The sequence below is a fragment of the Molossus molossus genome, unplaced genomic scaffold (genome assembly GCF_014108415.1).
Source record: "Molossus molossus isolate mMolMol1 unplaced genomic scaffold, mMolMol1.p scaffold_m16_p_5, whole genome shotgun sequence".
In the NCBI taxonomy this organism is placed as follows: domain Eukaryota; kingdom Metazoa; phylum Chordata; class Mammalia; order Chiroptera; family Molossidae; genus Molossus; species Molossus molossus.
In genome coordinates, this window is record NW_023425388.1 from 114,143,699 (window position 1) to 114,162,365 (window position 18,667).

The 18,667-nt window shown below is 40.3% G+C and overlaps 1 protein-coding gene across 1 annotated transcript in view; it reads left to right on the top strand.

The window, feature by feature from the left end:
* CPA3 (carboxypeptidase A3) overlaps positions 1 to 13,633 on the top strand; it is a 32,626-nt gene extending 18,993 nt beyond the window's left edge. Inside the window, exons 10-11 of the mRNA XM_036243111.1 lie at positions 2,132 to 2,216; positions 13,013 to 13,633. Of these exons, the coding sequence (XP_036099004.1) occupies positions 2,132 to 2,216; positions 13,013 to 13,200 (273 nt within the window). The 3' untranslated portion in view covers positions 13,201 to 13,633. The remainder of the gene's footprint in view (positions 1 to 2,131; positions 2,217 to 13,012) is intronic.
* The last annotated feature ends 5,034 nt before the right edge of the window (positions 13,634 to 18,667 follow it).

Below are 18,667 nucleotides of genomic sequence, written 5' to 3' on the forward strand. Positions count from 1 at the left end.
AGCAGAGATTTGGACCAATCATTAAAACCATCTGTGCATATACAACAAAGAAAATATACAAGCAATTTATGACCCATAGAATCATTTATTTAACCAATCTAGTGGAGAATCTGAATTGATGAGTATGAATAACTCATACAAAGACACAGTAATGCAATGTCAATCTATCCTTCGCAAAATGGCACTATGATTAAAAAATACAAATATACATAACAAAACATCTGCTTAAACTAAGAGTTTGTACACAGTAACTAAATTAAGAAAAGATATTGCTTGGTTATATATATTATGTACATAGACTAAAATAATCTTCATTTTAAGTACAAATATGTTGCCCTGGCCGGTTTGGCTCAGCAGTTAGAGTGTAGGCCTGTGGTCCGGAGAGACCCGGGTTCAGTTCCCACTAAAGGCACGTACCTCAGTTGCAGTTTGTCCCCTGCCCCGGCTGGTCGTGCGGGTGGCAGCCACTCGATGTGTCCCTTTCACATCAATGTTTCTCTCTCTCTCTTCCTCTCTCTCCCTCCCACTCTATCTGAACAAAAAATGGAAAAATATCCTCGGGTGAGGATAAAAAAAAAAAGTACAAATGTGTTAGTGACTATATTCCACTAAAGTCTGTTCCAATAAATCATTCTCATAACACAAAACACTAATGTGGATTAAAGGTTATGAAATGCTACTTTGGAAGAAAACTCTAATTTAACAGAATTCTTTTAAAGAGGATCGACTACCTTTCTTCCCTTAGCATGCTAGACTCTGATGCAGAGAAAGTCCCAGGGCGATGTAGAAACTGTAAAGACAAAGGAAGGAGGGACTGGCTTGGAAGAGACACAGATCTGAAGCCAGTGGCAACATGGATGGACTCTGAGAATATTACGCTAAGTGAACGACATCAGGCAGAAAGAGCTAAGGACCGTATGTTATCAGTGGAAGTGGGGTATCCCTTTCCCACTGAGTGCTCGGCATGGAGTCCTCACAATATCTTGTGAAAAAGAATTTTCTGAGACTCACATGGGAGGAGGAGTGATTTTTATTTGTGTGGAGTGACATCCCTGGGTTTCCAAGTCCCATTTCCCTTAGTCCAGTCCTGGAAGAAGCATAGTTGAGGCTTCAGTACAACTAGAAGCAAACACAGTGACCAGAGTTTCTGTTCCATGTTGCAGTGGGGCCCGGTCCAGCATCAGGCTAGTTAATAGTCCATTAGTCCATGGGGGGGGGGGTTCTCCCATGACATGGCTGCAAGAGTATCTTTATGATTTCACTTATATGTGGGATATAAAATTGGAAGTTATAGATACAGACAACAGTACGGAGGTTACCAGAGGGAAGGGGGATGGGGTAATTAAGGGTTTAGGGGGCCAAATATATCGTGACAGAAGATGATTTGACTTTCGTGGTGGGCACACAGTGCAATATAGAGATCATGTATCACAGAAATGTACACTTGAAACCTAAATAATTTTATAAACCAATTTCACCACACAAAAAAATTAATTAAAATGAATGAAATAAAATACCAAACCTAAAAAAACAATCTGAAGCCAGAACAAAAGTTGAGAATTAGAAGAAAGATACATTTTTTTATAAGGAACGATGGAATGAAGAGAGGGGGAAGTCAGAGAGGCTATGAGTGAAGAAAGAGAGGGAGAAAAGAAAGTTTAGAAACACAAAATGAGATAAGACATTATTGTAGATTACTGATTTCACATTTAGAAGTCTTCACAATGGCCCAGCCGGTGTGGCTCAATGGGTGAGCGTTGACCCTACACCAAGAGGTCGCCATTTCGATTCCCTATCAGGGCACATGCCCAGGTTGTGGGCCAGATCCCCAGTGGGGGCATGCAGGAGGCGGCCAATAGATGTTCTCTCATCAATGTTTCTATCTCTCTCTCCCTCTCCGTTCCTCTCTCTCTAAAATCAATAAAAGAAAAAAAATTGTTAATTATAATAATAAAAAAAAAAGAAGTCTTCACAATGACAATATGTCTTACTGAAAATAAATTTCCCATTTAACCATTTATTTTATTTTGGTCTTCAAATGCCTAATGACGGGTATAATTGACATTTTTGCCCCCCGTAAATTAATGGCATTTACATAGTACCCTAACTTCCTGACTGCCGTTCTTTCCAGACCAAAGTCGCAAAGGTCAGCACTGATGCTTTATCATCTCGATATGAAACCCGCTACATCTACGGTTCGATAGCATCAACAATTTGTAAGTCGTTCCTGTTACTTACTGTGTCATTTTCCCTGATTCTTATTTTATAAATATCTAAGAAAAGTATAGACTTTGTAAAAAGTTTTAGAACATTTGGAACTGGTAATTTAACCTTCTTTTTTAACAGGTGATTTAGAATTATATGTGAATCTGGGGGAGATAAAATCTGCCACTGGTGAGGATAATATTTGTCTAGCAATAAATTATACTGAACGTGTGACAAGGTGACAAGGTCAGAAGTTGTTACATCAAGACTAATTTACAGTTAGATTCAGCCCCTTCCTGTTTCCACCAACCACACAACATGTTATCCTCACAGGAATAATAAGAATTAGTTGGTGCAGCCCCGGCTGGTTAGAGCATCAGCCCTCGGTCCAAAGAGTCACAGGTTCGATTCCGGTCAAGGGCAAGTACCTCGGTTGTGGTTCGGTCCCTGGCCCTGGTCAGGGCATTTGGGAGGCAACCAATACATGTATCTCTCTCTCTCTCTCTCTCTCTCTCTCTCCTCCCTCCCTCCCTCCCTCCTTCCCTCCCTCCTTCCCTCCCCCTCCCACTCTATCTCAAGATAAATGGAAAAGTATCCTCTGGTGAGGATTAAGAAGAAAAAAAGAATTAGTTGGTACAGAGTTGATACATTTTTTAATCATTTAACTGTAGCGGACTCTTTCTTACTTGGGCTGGTCCCCCAGGGAAGCACAGTCTTCTCCCCAACTCCCTTTGGAAAACAGGTGGGCACACAGTTTCACCCCTTTGATCATGAAAGACCGACTTCCTGTCTTTCTCACCAACCCCTTCCCATCGTGTTAACTGAAATCTACAAGGTGGATTAAGAAAGGTGGAGGGATTGAGGGGAGGAGAGAGAGGGGGAGGGAGAGAGAGAGAGGGAGAACTCATGGACAGGAACAACAGGGCAGTAATTGTGGGGAAGGAGGAGGGTTTAGCAGCGATAAACAGTGATGGGAAAAGAAAAGAAAAAAAGAAAGGAGGTCACAGGGTCTATTTTTATCTGTTTCAGAATCTCAGCGCCACTTCTTCCTCTGAGCTATTTTTAGACTTTCTTTGTGCATTTTAGATTATTGACTGATATTTTCTACAAGTCAGGCTCAGCCCTTGGTTTTCACAATCCCAATTAATCCTCACAAGACCTTGGATCTTGGGCAGTACCTGAAACTAGCTAAACTAGGATTCATTCTCAGGTTTTAACAAAAACCAAAGCCCAGGATTTTGACCACTGTGCCTACTGCCTTCCCATTTGGTTTCTGCAGCTAAAATAATCAGGCTTTTCAATTTTCAAGCAATGAAAAAATTCATTTGGATTTCACCAAAGACCATTAATTCAGACCCTGGGAAATGAGATCATGTCTGCTCTTGTGGCCAGATCCTGCTCTTGTTACTTTGGAAATACTTTAATAAAAATTGCCTTTCCGCCAACCCATTTCCGAGCTTCGGTTCTTAGGCCCAAACGTTACAGAAAATTCCCAATGACACTGCTTACAAAACCTTAACTTCTTTTTTTTATTATTATTAATTTTTTGGTTTATTGATTTTAGAGAGAGAAGAAGGAGAGGGAGAGAGAGAGAAACATCGATGAGAGAGAACATCGATTGGCTGCCTCCTGCATGCCCCTCACTGGGGATCAGGCCCACAGGTGGGCATGTGTCCTGACCAGGAATCGAACCAGTGACCTCTTGATGCATGGGTTGATGCTCAGCCACTGAGTCACACCAGCCGGGCCAAATCCTTAACTTCCTAACAAAATTTAATTCCTCAAAAGCAAGGATTAAACTTCTGATCTCCTCCCAGACTACATAATATCTAGCACAGGGCAGGGCATGGACAACATCAGAAATAGTTCCCATAAACTTGCTCCATGAAAGTGGTGTCCTGACTTGTCCCAAAGAGCGAATGTGGGTGGAAGCCACAAGACTAGACTTGATGTCGCCTGCATCCCTCTCTGGGGCTATGACAGCCAATATTTTAGCACGAAGACTGCATTGCATGGACAACTCCCCACCACCAAATGCACACCCTTACTTCCATTATAGTTTCAGAATATGTGGATTGAAAAAGTGAATATGTACCTAGAACCTATGGATTCCTTGTAATAACTCTACCTGACCACACCTTACCAACCACTTGTCTAATCCAAGCTAAAAGTATAAACTTTGACTAAAAGTCTATCGCTCACCAATTGCCATGACATTTGAAAATTCCGTAGTCATTACATACAACTTCTAGGGCCAATTTATTAGAGGCCCCTTTGGTGAAATTGGATAAATGAAAAGAAACAGAAAAAACTAGATGCATCAGCAATCAATCAGTCTTTGTCAAAGGGCAGAACAAACGTTCAATGACACAGCCAATCGCCAGCATCCAAACAGATCATGCTGCAACGTAGTCACACCAGAAATTCATCATTCGTACAAGTGGATGACAACAAGGTTTCAAAACAAGTCATATACCCAGCTACGTGTGTGGACAAAAAGCAAACAAAGCAAAGAACCGGAGAACAGACTAGAACAGCAGTTTGAACGGCAGCCTCCTGAGTGGACACTGAGAAATAGCAGGGCCAGATAGGCCACCAGCTAAGCAGGAAAAACACACAGATATTCTTAGCATCAAAGAACAAAGCGTCCCAGGAAATCAAAGGATCCTTACTCTCCCCCTTGCCACATCTCTGCAGGCAAATTATGAGCAGATTAGAAGCGTGCATGGCATTGCATCACGATCGTTTAATTTAGGGAGCACCTGCCTAGTAATGGCCGCAAGAATTTATGGAGCCCTGGCTGGTGTGGCTCAGCGGTCAGAGCGTCGGCCTGCGGACCTCAGAGTCCTGGGTTCGGTTCCCGCTAAGGGCACGTACCTGGGTTGCAGTTTGTTCCCAGCCCTGGTTGGGGTCCTGTGGGTGGCAACCAGTCGATGTGTCTCCCTCACACTGATGTTCTCTCTCTCTCTTCCCTTCTCCCTCCCGCTCTATCTGAAGACAAATGCAAAAATGTCCTTAGGTGAGGATTATTTAAAAAAAGCATTTATGGAGCGCCTGCCTAGTAATTGCCACAGGAATTTAGGGAGCGCCTACCTAATGACTGCCCCGCACTCTGGAGCTTTGAGAGGGGCGAGAAGAGTTCAAACACAACGGCTGCTCCCAGGGAGCTACCCTCCAGCTGGCAGAGAGCCAGAGACACCATAGCTCCATGCCATCCTGTGTCACTTCCGAAATGAGAGGAATTAGTAGACCGTACAGCCGTGTAGCAACATTTTAAACTTTTTATTATCTGATATTCAAAGATGTTTCTTAAATTCAGATTTAGGAAGCATTGCCTCTCCATACAGGGCTGCAGCGCCTGGGCGGATGGCCAGAACTGTTGCAGAGGCAGCTCTAGTAAAACACCTGACTGCATGTGAGACGCGCGCGAGGAGTCGGGGTACACAGTGGCTGGTCTGATAGAATAAGGGCGCCCGCAATTAAACTCTAGTCATTCTAGTGTCCTGAATGTTACTTAGCAAGTCCCAGGGTTTGGGGAAAGTGTCCAGCACTCACCAGTATTTTTTGCTCTTTGATTTGATAGAGGCAGGAGCAAGGTCTAAGGGAGCATTTTTTTTAAAAACCCAAATTATGGAGAGATCTCTGACTTGCAAAAGAAATAAATATGTTTGCAATTTGAATCTAAGAAGCAAACATAGCAAATAACTTAAAGCCGAAAAAATGTTTAAGCCAGGAGGACACATAAAAGATGATCTAATTCAGTGGTTCTCAGCCTTTCTCATCTCACAGCATGCATAAATGAATTATTAAAATTCTGCAGCACACCAAAAAAAAAAAAAAAATACATTTTTTGCTGACCTGACAAAAAAATAGGTGTACTTTTGATTCATTCACACAGAGCAGCTATTGTTGTGTTGGCTGTCGTCATTTTTTGTTTGACAATCTAAGAAAAACGAGGTCAGTGGCTCTGACTAGTCAGGCAGGCATTGCATGTTTTAAAAATTCTTGCGGTTCCCTGGTTGAAAAGTGCGATCTAAGTCGTGGTTCTTAAGCCTCACTTCCCATTAGAGTCTCGGAGAAGCTTTTATACTACACAGATGATCAGGCCCCACCCCAAAACATTCTGATTCCGTTAGTCTGTGGTGGGTCCCACACTGGTATTCTTTTGAAGTACCCAAAGCGACTGTAAGCTGAAGCTAGGGTGAGAACCGCTGATCTTAGCTAGCTAAATCCCTCACTTATAGAGCATAACATTGACCGGCAGAGAGCAGAATTGGAAGAAAAATCCTCTTCCCAGACCATAATCAAATGGTTTAGCACATACTCTGCCACCAGCAGCAGTATACAGAACGCACAAAAATTGATGTTAAGAGATTGTGAATTGTTTATATTTGCATATTGACAGCATATCCAATCTTTGACCATCTTAGAAATAACTGAACATAGTACCTGGTTAGCAAGACCAGTTCATCGAATTAATAGAACCCAGGTCACTTGTATCACCTTAAATATCATCCATTTGTGAGTCACATCATGAATTAAAAAGTTAATTTCAAAGTGCATTTTTTAGTGCCTTCCCACGCACCAAAGTTGCTAGATCTGCTCCTATTTCTCAACCTTGTGCTGTTTTTCACAATATATTTTGAAAAGGAGAAAATCAAGACTTCAGAGTTGTAGTTCACAACACCCAATATCTATCTACTAAGAAATCCAAGCTGAGATAATATCAACCAACAGAAGGGAAGAGAAAACATCTCCATTTATGATCATGCATCTCTAGCTTCAGCTCTTGCTTCAGATAGAATTTTCACTTAGTGTTGATGTGACAGGGAAGATTATTTTGTTTAACGCATGTCAATAAACTTAAAAAAAAAACATACATCAATTCCCCAGCATCACTTCCTGTGGGTTCCTTTGGGCTAAAACCAGGTTCCTAGCTTAGTTCAGTTCTACTTTGACTTGTTTTGATTATATTACAGTAAGTTCTTTGCACCTAATGTGCTTTGAAAGTAGAAAAATATTTTAATGTTGATAAATTAAGAAAATATTGTCAACAAAAGAATTATCTTGTAGAACTCAGTGGAGACTATTGGGAGAACTAGACTGACATATGGTGGGTAGTGTAGCACCATGGGTAATAGCTCACACTCTGAAGACAGGCAGCTTGGGTTTGATTCCTGACTCAACCAGTTACGAGCTAAGTATCTTTGAGCAAATGACTTAATCTCTCTGTGTCTGGGTTTCTTCTTCTGTAAAATAGCAGTTGGCACTTAAATTATAAGGTTGTGATAGGAATTAATAAGATTAGTTAATTTAGCAAGTGATTGCTATTATATTTTATAAATATACACATATTTTAGTGGGTACAGATGGAGATAAATAAAAGGCTAAGTAGCATGTTCAACAAATTAACTTCTATAACAATATATTCTTACAATTGAAAAGCTTTCCATATTGCATTTATCGTATGCCTTCAGATAGTCTTGGTTTATGAATTTAAGGTTTTGAAGATACAAAAAGTGGTATCATAAAAGAAAATGTATTGCGCTCAATAATATCACACAATTATGAAAACTCGCCATTAAACTTAACGAGAAGTTTCACAAAGTGTATTTGTCAAAATGGAAGGGCCATACTGTTTAACTCTGAAATCACAACAGTTTATTTCACTGTAAGTGCAGAGCTGGTCATCTGGAAACTGGCCCAGTTAATTAAAATGTCTAACACTCTAACTCACCATGCAAGACACAATTCCTATTTACTTCCATTGCTATCAAACTCTTACCCTATGTGCTTTCTTCCTGATGGGTTAAACCCAACTCTAGCTGAAAATGGCCATCTTCTTGATCACTAAAGCCTACACAGCTACCTCAGCTTACATGCTCCACAAACTCCCAGCCACACTCTGTCGATACACTTCTTCTTGCCATTCCTTTGGCTTCCTTGACACTAAAGTCTCTTAGTTTACATCTCATCCTTCCTCTCCACTGTCTCTGCTGACTGCTTCTAATGGAGTACTATGCAGCTGTAAGAAAGAAAGATCTCTTATCCTTTGAGACGACATGGAGGGACCTGGAGAGTATTACGCTAAGCGAAACAAGCCAAGCAGAGAAAGACAAATACCACATGATCTCACTTATTTGTGAAATATAATGAACTAAACAAACTGATGAACAAAACTGATGTAGAGACATAGAGGTAGGGTACAGACTGACAAACCCCAGAAGAAGGGGTGTTGGGGGGAAAGAGATAAACCACAAAACTTATACGCATGTGTGCATGACCAATGGACACAGACAACAGAGCTGGGGATGGGGCAGGGGGGAATAGGGAGGAGGGTGTCAGTGGGGGGGGGAAGGGAGAAACATCTGTAACGAAACAAATTAGTGAAAATAATTTTAAAAAATAAAATAAAATGAAAGTAGAGATTTTTCCAAAAATACATATACTGTGTTCTCTTCAGAACACTCTTCTTCTACTACGGTCCTCACCAGGGGACCACTCTCTGTCCTCACAGGATGGAGCCTGCATTTGCCACCCAGAGGCACAGGGCAGCCACTAGGAAGCCACCTTTTCTCCCTGCAGGAATCAGCGGGAGCCCTGGCACCACCTGAACCAACCAGCAATGCAAAGGCTCTGAAAACCCCGCTGTCATTCAAACCACAGGTCACCATAGAACACCAGGGCCCAAAGGCTAACCCTAAATAGGTGACTGCTTCTAAAATATATTTCAGTTAAGACGTCAGATTTAATGTAATAGCTAAACCACCCGGTATACCATTACAAAAAGCACATGTTATACCAAAGATGAGAAAAATCATAGCTTTAATGAGGAAAGACAAGCAACAAATACCAATTCTAAGATGATGATTTAGATGATGGAATTATCTAGCAGGAATTTAGAAGTCACCATCAGGAAAATGCTTCAATAGCAATCACAGACACCCATGAAATATAGAAAAAGCCACCAAAGAAATGCAAGCTACAAAAAGGAGCCAAATGGAAATTGTAAAACTGAAAAATACATGATCTTAAATCATTTTTAAAAACGCTCCAGGGTGGCTCAGTAGTAGAATAATTACGGTGGAGGGCAGAATCAGTCACCTCGAAGGTAGAACAGTGGAATTCACCCAATCTAGGGAGAGAAAACAAACTACACAAACAGGAGCAAAACCTCAGGGGCCCGGGGCAAATTGAAAGGGCTCTAGCAATCACGTCACCCAAGCCTCAGAAGAAGACAGGAGGGTGAGGCTACAAAAAAATACTTGAAGAAATAAAGACTGAAATTTCAAAAGACACAGACCAATACACTCAAGAAGCTGAATGGACCCCAAACAAGATAAACTCAAAGAAACTCACATCAAACCACATCGTAATTAAAATTCTAAAACCAAAGGACAAAGAAAAAACTCCTGAAGGCAACTAGGAGAAGCCATCCCGAGGGGAAAACAACTCAGATGACAACAAAGTTCTCTCATTCGAAACTATGAAAGGCCAAAAGGAAGAGACGTTTTTTAAGTGGTAAAAGAACTATCAACCTAAAAGTCTATGTTCGGTAAAAATATCCTTCGGAAATGCAGAAAAATCAAGACATTGTCAGATAAAAGGTAACTAAGAGAATTTGTCAACTGCAGGCCTACCCTTTCAAAATGGCTAAAGAAAGCTCTCCAAATAACAAAGAAATGGTAACAGAAAAAGGCTTGAAACTGCAGAAAAAAGAAGGAACCATGGATTAGATAATGAAAGAATGAATGAAGTAAAGAGGTTATCTTTCTCCTTCTGATGATTGAATCAAAAATTATACCTCCATCCGATGTGATGCTCAATACTGTCGAGAAGTACTGAAGACAATTGTATTTAAGAAGTGGGAAGGGAACCTAAGTGGAAGTTTTCTATATTGTCACTTGACATGATAAAACATTAATACTAGTACATTTTGATAAGTTGTGTATGTATATTATAATACCTGGAGGAACCATTAAAAAAAACTACGCAAAGTCATATACTCAAAAGCATTATTATAAATAAGTCAAAAGGAAATGCAAAAAGTGTTCATGTAACCAAGTAGAAGGCAATAAAATAAAATATTAAATATACAATAAATTTTTATTTCAGAGTAATCAAAACAGAGGGAACAAACAAAAATTAAATAATAGGATGGCAGGTTTAAGTCCCAACAATAATTTACTTTAATATATTAATTCAAAGACAGAGATTGGCAAGTAGATTAAAAATACATATGATTCAGCCCTGGCCCATTTGGTTCAGTGGTTAGAGTGTCAGCCTGTGGACCAAAGAGTTGTGGGTTCGATTCTGGTCAAGGGCATGTACCTCTGTTGCAGTTCAGTCCCCGGCCCTGGCTGGGGTCATGTGGGAGGCAACCAGTCGATACGTCTCTTCTATATTGATGTTTCTCTCTCCCTCTCTCTGTCCCTCCCACTCTGTCTGAAGATAAATGGAAAAATATCCTCAGGTGAAGATTAAAACAAACAAAAATACCTATGTATATACACACATATGTATGATTCAGCCCTGTCTGGTGTGGCTCAGTCATTACAGCATCGGCCCGTGCACCAAAATGTCCCGGGATTGATTCCCAGTCAAAGGCATGTACCTGGGTTATAGGTTCAATCCCTGGCCTCAGTCCGGGTGTGTGCAGGAGGCAACCAGTCAATACGTCTCTCACATCGATGTTTCTCTCTCTCTCTCTCTCCCCCTCCCTCCTTCCCTTTCACTCTCTCTGAAAATCAATGAAAAAAATATCCTTGGGTGAAGATGAACCAAAAAAATAAAATAAATAATATATATATATATATGATTCAGCAATATACTATAACTAACCCAATTCAGATATAACATAGACAGGCTGAAAATGAAAGGCTGGAAAAAAAAGATATACCATGAAAACATTCATCAGAGAAGGAGTGACCATATTAAATGTCAGGTAAAGTAAATTTCAGAGCAAAGACATTTTCTAGAACCAAAAAGGGGCATCAATAATAATAAAAGAATCAATCCACCAAAAAGACAAAATGATCTTACGCAAGCCAATTTCACTTATGATGCTTTTGCCAAAATTTTTAAATTCATGTTTCCACGTTTCTGATTGATCGAAGTATATCTTTGTGTCTTCCTTCCTGTACGCTTCTCCCCCATCACTACCCTCTCTGGGTTTCTGTCTGTTAATAATGTGGATTTTTTTTTTCGGCCACCCAGATTAAAATCTCACTAATTTTTATCCAATTTTGTGACTTCCATTCCAGTGGGGTTTTTTTTCCCAATTTTTATTCATTTATTTTTGTTACAGATGTTTCTCCTTTTCTCCCCCTAGACACCCTCCTCCTCATCCCAGCCCCCGCCCCCAGCATTGCGCTCTATGTCCCTTGGCTAAGCAGACACGCATATAAGTCCTTTGGTTCATCTCATCTGTCCAGTGTCATCTACACAGAACCCTCAGTTCTGTTCCCAGTGTGCTGGGTCTATAGCTCCGGCTTTCACCTCACTGCCGGCTCACTGGTCTCTGCTCGTTCCAGTCCAGATTAACCATCCCGAGGACAGCACTACGATGGCTATTTTGGCCTCCCAGACCAACCACCTTGTCCTGGTTTATCAGGTTTTCTGAGCTTCCTTGTGGTTCCCTGGCGAGAACGCCCTGCCTCCGCCTCCATCTGGAAAGGACACCGTTCTTCCAGGCTCGCCTCCAACCCCATCTCCCTCGTGCAGGCGGGACAGCAGGCCCTGCACCTGAAGGTGCCATCTTCACTGGGCACGATTTCTTCCTTCCTTAGAATCTGTGTACATACTGTACCTTTCCTAGGACTTGCATATTCCGTCTGGTCTTCACTGACTTGCATCTTTGACTTCTCTCCCCTGAATCCTAAATTCCTAACGGCACCGATGGCTTCATGTTTGCACAGTGCCCCCCACAGTGCCAAGTAAAGTACATTGTACATAGTGAAGTTTTAGTAAATATTTGTTGGCTGATTGAAGAGACCTTATGTCTTTCCACCAAAACATTTCATCTCTCTTTTTTCAACACAGCTTTGAATCCTTATCTTTCCAACCAAAAAGAGTAATGTCGGTTAAACTCAATAGTTGTCCTGGAACTTAAATTATTTTACGTACAGAAAAAAAAATTTTCTATTATGTAAAGCAAAATATACATAAATGCATTTTAGTATTCACACGTATTTATATAAACCTTATGTGCATATAACTTCTAGATGTGTTTATATTTTCAATCTTTTTACCAAATAATAACAATTTTAGTAAAATTTCATAAAAGTAGACATGGAAAAGTTGAATTAGGGGATTAAATACATCCTTAAGATAACTGATTTACACTTTCTTGCTCTTTTAACTATAAAAGAGTTTGCCCTAGCAGCGTGCATAGAAAGAGACCTGAACTGTTAGAAAGAACGGGATTTTGCACAGTTTTTATGTATAGTTTTTCTTGGGGGATCTCGGTGGCCAGCGACCCTCCTCTGATCCCTCAGCCGCTTGCGCTCGCTCTGCCCACCTCGTCTGCGGCAACATACACGGGACCCAACCTCGGTTCCGAGTCCTGACCCAAGCAAACTGCAATCTTGCAAACACAGCCTATATTTAAAATGTGTGCTGGGCGTCAAAGCTATGATTATATCTTACTCCCCACTCTGCACCACTCAGACCACTATTCCCATTCGTGACTGCAATTAACTGCACACATCACTCTTTGTTATTGCTGATTTTCCACCGGTGAATTCCTATGTCAAGACGAACATTAGCATTTGTTTCTGATTAAATCTTTACTGTTTGTGTTTTACAGACCGGACCTCAGGCTCCTCTTTAGACTGGGCTTACAACCTGGGCATCAAACACACCTTTGCCTTTGAGCTCCGAGACAAAGGCAGGTTCGGTTTTCTCCTCCCGGAATCTCAGATAAAGTCGACCTGCAAAGAGACCATGCTAGCTGTCAAGTATATTGCCAAGTACATCCTCAGGCATGCTTCCTAAAACTCTGCCCTCAGCTTGGAACAAGAAGGGCCATTCTTCTCGGTGCCTTCCAGCACAATGTCCATCTTCAAGTATCCCGGAATGAAGCTTCCATGTCACCTGGCTTGCTCATTGAGGCCCCATGTAATTTCTTTTTGCTTTTATTTTCTCTCAGCAGGAACTTAACAAATAGCTTTCAGAGAAAACTTTTCATTACCTTTCTTTGCTCCAAGTAAAGTTCGAGCGCAGCACAAAGTAGTATTTCGACTGTTGTCAAAGGCGATACTCAGGGGTCACAGGCAAAAGGTGGGAACTCTCGGTGTCTCCAGAATCAGAGCTTCACCGTGTGGCTTCATGAAATTCATCTTCTGCTTTTCATAAACTATAGAGTTCATAAAAACTATACATTGCTCTATTAGCACTAATAATCAAGCACTAATGTTTCTCATGTGTTCTGTCAATAAAAAAAATCTTTAGTTTTCAAAATCACATTTGGCTTACGTGTGTATGTTTTCAAATACAAGTAGACATTGTTTCTATTTCACAACAGCAAAAGGATGTCCTAGTGCTCTGGGTGGGAGCTCTCCATGTCCCCTCCTACTGCTGGTAGAAGGGGCTTCTTGCAGTATCACACGAAAAGGAATTTTCTGAGACCCACACAAGAACATCAGTGACATTTATTTGCATGGGATTAAACCCCTGGGTTCCCAGGTCCCATCTCCCTCCGTCCCACTGAGGAGCAAGTCCAGTGTGTCTTCAGCAGAGCTGGGGTTAAAGCCATTGCCCGAGTTTCTGCTCTGTGTTTGCCAGGCCAGCATCTGGCTAGGTTAGTCTGTGTTTTCAGCGGCAGCCCTTTGTGTGGGTCTGCATGGCCACATGAGTGCAAGGACGCAGGAACAAAGCCCAGTGGCGGGAGTGTCGTCCCAGGGACTGAGGTCCTGGTTCGATTCCCAGTCAGGGCACATGCCCGGGTTGCAGGCTCGATCCCCAGTAGGGGGCATGCAGGAGGCGGCCAATTGATGTTTCTCTCTCATCAATGTTTCTCTCTCTCTCTCTCTAAAAAATCAATAAAAACATACAAATATAGATATATAAATATATTAGTATATATAAACATATAAAAATAAATATATATACACAAATAAATATATATACATATATACCTAAATATTTAGCAATCTAAACTAGCTCAGAACGTGAGAACATAAATGTTTCCATGAAACATGTTATATGGGAATTACGTACTCATTCAGATTTGCTCACTCAACTGAGAAAGGACGGAAAGAAATTCTAACCTTATAATTTACATAAATGTTTCTAATCCTGTTGGGTGTATAGACGGAAGAGGTGAAAGAATAATCCCAAATGTTGACTATCATCCTGTGTTCATTCATTTTCAGCTTACAAAGGACACAGAAGTCTTAAGCACTGTTTTATAAGCAATTGTGTAGTTTAACATTTATTTTCTCAATCAGCAGAAAATCATTTGAGTGAGTAAAAAATCAAACATCAATAAGACCATTTCTTATCTCAATTAAATAGCTTTGGCTGGGTCTCTCGGGGTATTTTGCTTCTTTGACTTTATATAAGTTGTGGAAATAAAAAGGTAAAGAAAAATATCCGTATTAAAATTAGAAAGTAAAACTGCACGGGAAAACTTCAGTACTCGGCACTTGAGAACACCTGGTCATTTCTCATTTACCAGTAAAGGCACGTGTACCCGAGTTACAGGTGATGCTGTTTCTGACAACGTCACACACACACACACACACACACACACACTTCTAAATCATTTATTTTCTAGTTTCAGTCAAGAAACATTGTTTCATATTTTGATTTTTTTTCTGTCGATAGTCTAATGGCTGAGACACATCTCCGTTATATAAGAAATAGGGAGGGGCAGGTAGAAAGGGATGAAGGAGAGATCAACGGTGAGGGAAGGAGACTTGACCTGGGGTGGTGAACACACAGTACAACACACAGATGATGTGTTATAGAACTGTACACCTGACACCTGTATAATTTAACCAATGTCACCCCAATAAATTTGATTTAAAAAAAGGTAAAGAAAAGATCCGATTCATTATTTTTGCTAATGTAAATAAATTTGAGTTTCCAATGGGCAGTATAGCTCCAAACTGATGTTAAAATGTCTTATCAGAGTGCCTTCTCCACCCCCTACACCCTGGATGCATTCTGAAACTACCAACGTGCTCATTGGCTAAGCAAACAATAGGCTCGTTGACAAGAGTCTGTTTCTCATGTAACACAAACATCTATGCCTGATTCTCTTTAGAGAAAATAAATAAATAAACAAGGCATTCCCAGAGAAACTTACAACAGGTCACGGAGAATACACAAGTTCTGTCTGTTCTCAGGTTCCCCCCAGCAACTTACTCTAACAGAAGTGTTTCGATTACTCTGGTCATTCCAAATGAATAGACATTAGTTATCATACGTAACTGTTCTCAACACACACCAGAAAACGTCATCATGTAAGGTGATGAAGGTGTTAAATAACCCTCTTGCGATCATCATTTCACAACATGTACATGTATCAACTCATCAGGTTGTACACCTTACATTATACTATGTCTATGTCAGTTGTATTTCAATAAAGCTGGAGGGGAAAAAAGAAAAGATGTGACTCTTATAGATGCTGTGATATTTATAACTGTGCATGTTACAATATTTTGAAGCAACTTTATGTATTTTCACTCAAAAAGTGAGCCCATTGAAATAGGAGAAGCAGTATCCTCCCATTAAGTAAAGAAGGATTTTATAGAGAAGGATACGAAGTTCAGATTACCTCTGATTGTGGAGGATGTGTCCTTTTCATTCAACCAGTGATGTGCGGAAAATGATGAGTGGAACTCAAATTAGGAGTAACAAATATATGCAGCCTTCCAAATTGGAAGGTTTTATTACGGAAAACCACATTAAAAGCAACGACATTTACTAAATAGTGCAGCTAATACGAATATATGGCAATATTTCAAAGATTACGCCTTTACAATTCTTACTCCTTTTCAACACAATTGTACTTCATGATTAAAATAACAAGCCATTTTTCTATAATGAGTAGAAATGAGTCCTAATAGCATCTTGAAAAATCTCAGCAGCACATAGGCTACTGTCAGAAATTCCTTGGGAAAAGCTTTTGGGAGAGTCTTGCATTTCATTGTCACAAAATCCATTATACTGGGACAGATCTCAGCCTGAGTAACATCTCCATGAGGGTTATAATTTTGTCATGAAAATTTACTCTCACATGAACTTAGCATAAAAGGTCTCCGTCCAGAAAATAGGAATGGAAATGGATAGATTATCTCTCGAGCGGCTTTTTTGCTCACTTATCCTTCAATTACAAGCCTTAAGTTCACTGGTGTCAAAAGAAGTTAAACCAGAAATATGTAAAACAGTTTTTGAAATATGTGAGGGAAATTTGACACTTAATGTTCCAAATGCATTATTATTGCCATGGTTTCTGCAGTGTGCTATTGACTCGTTGTACACTGTGGATTCATGAAACAAAGAAAAAAATCTGCCTCTCATTTCATAGATAAAAGAAATAGCAAGAACTCTGGTTTATTTTCCTTTTTTAAATTCTCTGATTTCTTTTTTATTAAATCTCTGCTTTGCACAACTTAAATTTCGAGAGATAATTAAATTTTAATGGGGCAATGGGGAGTGAGAAGGAAAAGTGTTGAGAATTACAATCATGCTGGCAGGAATGATCACACAAAAGGTAACATTTGTGTAACACTGGGTAATTGGAAAATTGCCCTCACCAGTCTGCACTTGCACACAGCTCCATGAGCCCGAGTTGAGGGGAGGCTACTCAGTATCCACATTTTATATATTAGAAACCATGACACAATGTATTAAAGTGACTTGCTTACATTAAGTTGCAAATTGAAACTAGATCTTTACACTTCAAAATTCAAATTCTTTTCATCACACCACACTGTCAAAGGGTCATTGTTCTGCAGAAACAGAGAGAGAGAGGTTTTCTCATGTGGGAGTCGTCAGTGTGGGTCACTCTCCCGGATGGTCTGGACTAAGGGTCCTCACACTTGACCCGATGTGGGAATCGCACGGGAAGCTTGTCCGGATTTCTAAACAACAGGTCTGGGATAAAGCCCAGAATTCTCGTGTTTAACGAGTTCTCAGGTTAGGCTGATGCTACTACTCCAGGAACTGCACTTTGAGAACCACTGATATAAAAGTTCTAAAATTTCCTTCCACTTTTCAATATTTTTTTTCAACAATTTCAGTGATCTTTATTGAACTGTGCAGTTGATTTGCCCAAGTAATTTACTAACACGTTTTAGCTTCAATTAAAGTCGACTGAAAACCAAAAACCTGCGATAAGGACATTTTTATTAAAATTCCCATCATCTATAAAAATGTTTGTAAATACCAAAACCAAGTGTTTGAACACAGATTTATATCTTCCAAATCCACTCAACAGTAAAACAGTTTTAAAACATACATGAATAGCCCAGCTGGTGTGGGTCAGGGGTTAGAGTGTCGGCCTGTGGACTGAAGGGTCTTGGGTTTGATTCCCGGTCAAGGGCACGTACCTGGGTTGCAGGTTTGGTCCCCCAGCTGCGGTTGGGGTCGTGCAGGAAGCAACCAATCGGTGTGTCTCTCTCACACTGATGTTTCTCTCTCTCTCCTGCCCTTCCTTCCACTTTATCTTAAAAAAAAAAAAAAAGAACGAATCAATGGAAAGATATCCTCAGGTGAAGATTAACAACAACAAAATAAATATAGTAAGTATAATAAAGGTCCCTGCTTTAAAATTTTGTTGATTCTACAAATTGTAAGATAACTCGCATTCATCTATTTTTATTATTTATATTTTATATTTTATTTATCAATACATTGAATATTTTAAGTTTTTATGTTAAATGTCATATTCAAATCCATTTTTAGAACATAAAAAATGTGACCTCCACCAAGGCCCACTCCCATTTTTTATGTCCACCGAGGAAACTCTGCTTTGGAATCCGTGGTAAAAAAAATCCCTTGGCAATGAGCAGTAGCTTCCTCAATAGTAAAACCGAGCGAATTCTTACGAAGTCTTCGCAGGAATATTTCCGGAGTGAACAGTGCTCGTGTCGTGAAGCCTGGGCAGAGGGTTCCAGCCGGCGTGGTTCTTGGCTGTCACAGAGGCTCGGACAGCTCATGGGATATCTGAGGACTTGCCTATGTCCAGGTACCTTGCTGCTGCCACTTGATAAAACTCAACTGTATCTGCTCTAATTAATTTTTTATGAAAGCAGAGAAGTGGAGAAAGGTGGTTTTGACAGCAGACTGGGAAAAAGGGGTCAGGAAGAAAGAGGTAATAAAATCAGATTTCCCCTAGCCCCTGCCACAAACGAACACTCTCCCCTAATTATTTAAATATCCTGCCTCATCCTTAACCCACTGTCCATGTCCTTTGGTCACAAAAACCCAGTCTCAGAGACGAGTCACCTTT